At 42.7% G+C, this 5,562-nt stretch overlaps 1 protein-coding gene across 1 annotated transcript; it reads left to right on the top strand.

Annotated features, from left to right (window-relative positions):
- Nucleotides 1–1,132: 1,132 nt before the first annotated feature.
- LOC131630510 (uncharacterized) lies at nt 1,133–1,778 on the top strand. Its single transcript, XM_058901291.1, has 2 exons — nt 1,133–1,245; nt 1,334–1,778. The coding sequence occupies exons 1-2, from the start codon at nt 1,190–1,192 to the stop codon at nt 1,674–1,676; spliced, it is 399 nt and encodes a 132-aa protein (XP_058757274.1). The 5' UTR covers nt 1,133–1,189; the 3' UTR covers nt 1,677–1,778.
- The last annotated feature ends 3,784 nt before the right edge of the window (nt 1,779–5,562 follow it).

The raw sequence follows: 5,562 nt of genomic DNA, 5'->3' as shown, positions 1-5,562 counted from the left end.
AGTTCATTTTTTTTTTGTTTTTTCATTTGTCTCGCATATTAATCGATTTCGATTGTTTACAGGATCATGTCAGACCAGCCAGCACGCATCAGACAGGGGAGAGAGTCCCAGACTGCGTCGGCTAGACGCGAGCGGGCGGCGGCGCATCTGGCGTCGACCCAGGGACGGGGGCAGGGACGGGGACGCCGTGTCCGCGTTCCACAGGACTTGGTGGAGAGTTCATCTGCTTCAGGCTCTAGGAGTAGGCTGGCTCGGGTATCTTCTTCCCGCCAGCGAGAGGAGGAGGATGAGGATGAGGAGGAGGAGGAGGTCATACCGGATGTTGACCCTCCAGTCGGGGAGGAGGAGGAGCAGGAGGAGCAGGAGGTGGATAGATTTCCGGGAGGGCCTTTTGACACTTCCCTGCTGATTCACTACCAGGATCACGTCGCTCGGCGGATCTGGGAGGGAGAGGTATTTTTTTTAACTTAGCCGTTTATTTGTCACCATTTTTTATAATTTTATCGTTTATTTCTCGCTTATTTGTTTTTTTTTTAACAGGAGAGAGAGCCATTGAAAATGGTGAACCACTCCAGGAAGATTTTCGGTCTGTTTAAACCAGCAGCTCAGTGGTTTAACGACCACGTGCGAGGTTCAGGGCTTAGCGGGCTCTGCATGACCGGGTACACCACCATCAGCACCGGCATGCAGGGGGCATTTGTGGAGCGCTAGCACAAGGAGACGTCATCTTTCCACCTGCCGGTTGGGGAGATGACGATCACCTTGCACGACGTGCAGTGTCTTCTCCACCTGCCGATTAGGGGGCCGCTGTTGGACCACTCCCGGATCCAGAGGGTCGAGGCCATCGAGTGGATGACGCTCTATCTGGGCATGGAGGAGGAGGTTGCTCACTTTGAGTGCGCCACGACATCTGGGCCTCATATCCGGTTCACCACATTGAAGACTTATTTTGAGCACCATCTCGACGCGGCTGCCGAGGCCGAGGCTGCGGGTGACGAGCTGTTCACACAGTATCACCGCGGCTGCGCTCTTCGGTGCTGGTACATGCATGTGGTAGGCGCTGCATGCTTTGTGGACAAGAGCGCCAGGTACGTCGTCGTGACCTACCTCCGCTATTTCATGGACCTGGATACCGTTCACCAGTGGAACTGGGGGGCAGCTACTCTGGCATATCTCTACCAGAAGCTGAATGAGGCCTCCAACTGGAGGACGAGGCAGCTGGTCGGATCCTGCACTCTGCTTACGGTACGTTTGATTTTAACACATTCTCGTATTTATTTATTTATTTATGTTTCGTATTTATTTTTAATACATTATCGTATTTGTGTTTCAGAGCTGGATCATCTCCTACTTCTCCCGCATCCACGGCTTCCACATCGATCCTGCGTACGTTGACGCCATGCCCAGGGCCGCCAGATACGCCCTCCAGAGGGGGAACGATGCGGTGGGACCATACCGCCTGTACCTGGACCGCACGATGCACGACGACGTCACCTGGAGGCCGTTCGCCGACTATGCTCAGGTTGTCCCCTTCGACGGGGTTGCTCTATATTCAGGCTGGTTGGCATGCGGGACCGGCATCATGGTCCGGTATCTCCCGGAGCGGTGCATGCGGCAGTTTGGGTTCGTGCAGATCATACCCAGGTCACCCTTCGAGGCTGCTCCTGACACAGTGACCAGAGTGCAGCTCACTGCCATATGGGAGGAGTGGCAGCATCATGTGGTACCGGAGGAGTACCGTCGCATGCGGGTCACCCAGGACTGGCACAGTGTGGAGGGGTACGTCACATGGTTCTACCGGGTGTCCCATCCTCTCTTGAGACCTGTGGTGGTCGTTTTCTTTACCTCCCCGTTTCACTTGGGAGGACGGCACGCTAAACCCTTCACGCGAAATTTGGAAGGAGAATGCGCCCGTGGTGGGATGAATTTTGTTTCAGTTCTTCCTACGATATCACACGAACTTTCTTATTGGTCCTACGAGTAGGAAAGGGAAAAAAAAGATCTCAACTAAACCCTAGGAGTTTGCTAAGTGTGGGGATTTCACCTAGATTAAAAATTCTGGAGTCCGGGGGGTCGGTTATACATAGGGAAGTGTTTAAACACCCTACATATCTGTAGTACTCTACAGGAACCTTCTCTGTGTCATTTGTGATTGTGTTTGTTGCTAATGATTGGGAAAGTTTCTCCTTTGTGTTAGGAGAAGGAATTGAATTGATTTTTAAAAGACAGACAGACAGACAAACTGACTATTTTTGGTATTTTATTAGCTCGCTGAGATTCCTTGTGAACCTCATGCCTACATATCCCTAGTGGAAGTCAGAGCTTAATGTAGTTCGGGGAACTAACTAGGGAAATTAATTATTTTTGGTGCCTTGCTTGAAGCTCAAAGTTGAAGCTTGGAATTAAATCTCTGTTTACAGTAAAGAGACATGAAATCATCTCTACAGAGAGGTATTTGTACTATTCTACCACAAACATTTAAAGGAGTGACAGAATAACTGAATTCATTTCATTCAAGAGGGGGACCTTACTTGTGTATGTGCAAGTATACCAGTCAAATGCCTCTTAAATGAAAGAAAGATGCTCATCCAAATTAGGGAAAGTTACCACATGTCTGGGTTTTACTGCCAGCTCATGCCTTTCAAAATCCTAAATGGGAGACTTGATTAAAATTGAAATTGAAATGTTTGTTTGAATGTGGTAGAGTAGTAAAAATATCTCTCTATAGAGATAAGCTATGTCTATCTACTGTATAAAAGATTTGACTTTAGCTGGCTTGTATGAGGCCCAAGCTTGAGGCTTTTTGATTGATTAATTAATATTATTGACTCTGGGAGATGACTCCACTGGGGATTAATTACAGGGTATTTTTGTGTTCTGTACAAAGCCCAGAATTGAGGCTGACTCTATTTAGGGAGACTCTATTTATGTGCCTTGTACAAAGCCCAAGGTTGTGGCTAACTGTTGAGGATAATTGAATGAATGACTCTATTTTATGTGCCTTGTACAAAGCCCAAGGTTGTGGCTGACTCTAGCTAGGGAAAACATTATTTTCTGCCTTGTACAAAGCCCAAGGTTGTGGCAGACTCTTAAATAAACTGAGTATGGATGACTCTATAGGGAAAAGATCCTAGGTGTTAGGAATCTTTGACACATGAAAGTATGGTTTATCTGCCTTGTACAAAGCCCAAGGTTGTGGCTACTGAATGATGAAGAACTCACTGGGGAGACTCTATTATCTGCCTTGTACAATGCCCAAGGTTGAGGCTGACTCTTGACAGGGGAGTTTTATTGTTTGGGTGCCTTGTATGAAGCCCAAGGTTGAGGCTAACTGTTTTTGTTGGTTTTGACTCTACTGAGGAGATTTTATTTATTGAAAGACTGTTTTTCTTTGGAAGCTAACCCTTTCCAGGGATTTTGACTCAGCTGGAGAAATTATTTGGTAAAAGACTGACTTTATCATGTTTTTTGGAGGCTGACCCTTTCCAGGGGTTTTGACTCTTTTGGGGAAATTATCTCTTAAGAGAAATGAATCTTTATTTATTTTGACATTTAATAATTGACTTTGGAGGCTAACCCTTTCCAGGGATTTATATTAAAAATGAAAGAATGTGTGGAAGCTAACCCTTTCCAGGGATTTTGTTAACATGAATGGCAGAAAGATTATCTAATGGAGACTTCTTGTTTAAAGCCCAAGATGAAGGCTGACACATGCTGAGGAGAAAATAAACATAGATCCTAGACTCTGCTAAGGAAGATTGATGAAGATAAGGGTGACAGAGACTGTCCATGTCTCTCATTCCAAAAGGTGTACTCAATGCAAAATTGAGACAAACTTAGCTTGTTTAAAGTCTGGTTTAAATTGGAAGAAACTCACCAGGGTAGGCTAAAAGGTGACTAAAGACCTGTTCCTATGTTTATAAGAAACCTGATGGGTCCTTGTATACAAGCTCAAGAGGAAGCTGGAAATGCTTTTAAGAAGCCTGTGGGTCCTTGTACAAAGCCCAAGAGGAGGCTAATCGAGGGTCCTTGTTATAGCACAAGAGAAAGCTATGTAGTTTTGAACTTATTTTGGCTCTAAGCAAATGGGTAAGAGGTTTCACCGGGAATAATTCCTCTTTGGGTGGATGTGTCCTATTATTTGGATTCTAAGGTTTTTACCAAGATGTTTCACCGGGAATAATTCATCTTGGGGGTTTGAACTACAGATCTCTAATTAGGAAAGAGCCTTCACCGGGAAGACATTCTCAATCCTAGGTCATATTCCTATAATATATATATAGTTTAACTGTCCTAGGGTTTATACTCAAACGTAGTTCTAAACTAATATATGCACAATTTATATTTGACAGTAATTTAAATAAAGACTGTAAATTGAAAGCTTGTAAAGCCTAACCTGGATGGAGTGGAGGCCATTGAAGAAGTATGTACAGAGCCTCAACAGTAATTTTTGTTGTTTTGTTGATAACAGTTGAATATATATATATATATATGATAAACAGTTAATGGTTTTTGAAAACAGAAGAAGTGAAGATGGACAAAGGTCACATAGGTATCTGAAGAGTTTCACCGGGAATAATGCCCTTCAAATACCAGAAGAATGTTTTGAAAACAGAAAGAAGATTTTGAAAATACAGTTTTGAAAACAAGCTAAGAAGAGAAGGTTTTGGGGACTTACACTCTATTAGAGGCCCAGTACTTTACAGTACTGGTGTAAAAGCAATTTGAAAAATGATTTGGAATGATACAAGGTTTTGTTGTTTGAAAACCCTAATCATTTGATTTATTCGGAGATTGAAAACAGTTTTGAAAACTGACAAAAAGTCAACTTAATTAAGGTAAAAATAAAGACTTTTAACTAATTAAGACCTAAACAATTAGGGTTTTATCATAAAATTATTTACAAAGTGATTAGGTTAAAATAAAGTGACAATATATATTTAAAGTATTTAAGAAAACACTTAAAAACATACTATTTTAAACCTAATTAAAATTCATGAAATAAATAATATTTTTATGATTTTTTTGACTATTCACAAAATAGATATATTAAATAATAGGTGTATGAGAAATGAAGTGAAAATGATTTAATTTGATAGGTGAATTAATTGTGTGAAGTTGTGAAGAAAATAGGTGTGACAAGTGATAAAAAATTAGGAATGTCTCCACCAAGGCTTGAACTTACGCCCTTTAGGTCACATACCCAAAACCAAACCACTGGGCCAGCGCGCGCATGGTGATAGTGATACACATCCAACACATTATATTTTCAGATAAACGTGTAAATCATGAAAAAAATAAAAGGAATAAAAAGTCTGGGGCGAGGGGGATTCGAACCCCAGACTTGAGGCATGAGGAGACTAAGAGCGCATGTGAGGCCACTAGGGCAAACGATGTATTCGTTTAAAACACGCTTTCAGTTAAATATATTTTAAACCCTCCCCTGAGAATCCAAAAATGGCGACACCCACCATCTTCATCTTCAACCTCAAGCTCTTCAAATTTGAACTTCTGAACTTACTCGTTTCTCAACCAAACGTGATGATGTAAAGATGAATTTCA

This window comes from Vicia villosa, unplaced genomic scaffold (assembly GCF_029867415.1).
Source record: "Vicia villosa cultivar HV-30 ecotype Madison, WI unplaced genomic scaffold, Vvil1.0 ctg.000685F_1_1, whole genome shotgun sequence".
In the NCBI taxonomy this organism is placed as follows: domain Eukaryota; kingdom Viridiplantae; phylum Streptophyta; class Magnoliopsida; order Fabales; family Fabaceae; genus Vicia; species Vicia villosa.
This window is presented reverse-complemented; position numbering and strand designations above follow the sequence as displayed.

Excerpts from the sequence above, each read along its gene's own strand:
- LOC131630510 (XM_058901291.1), top strand. The coding sequence starts at position 1,190 with ATGAGGCCTCCAACTGGAGGACGAGGCAGCTGGTCGGATCCTGCACTC. Across the intron at positions 1,246-1,333 it reads GATCCTGCACTCTGCTTACG|AGCTGGATCATCTCCTACTT; the intron begins GTACGTTTGATT and ends TTTGTGTTTCAG.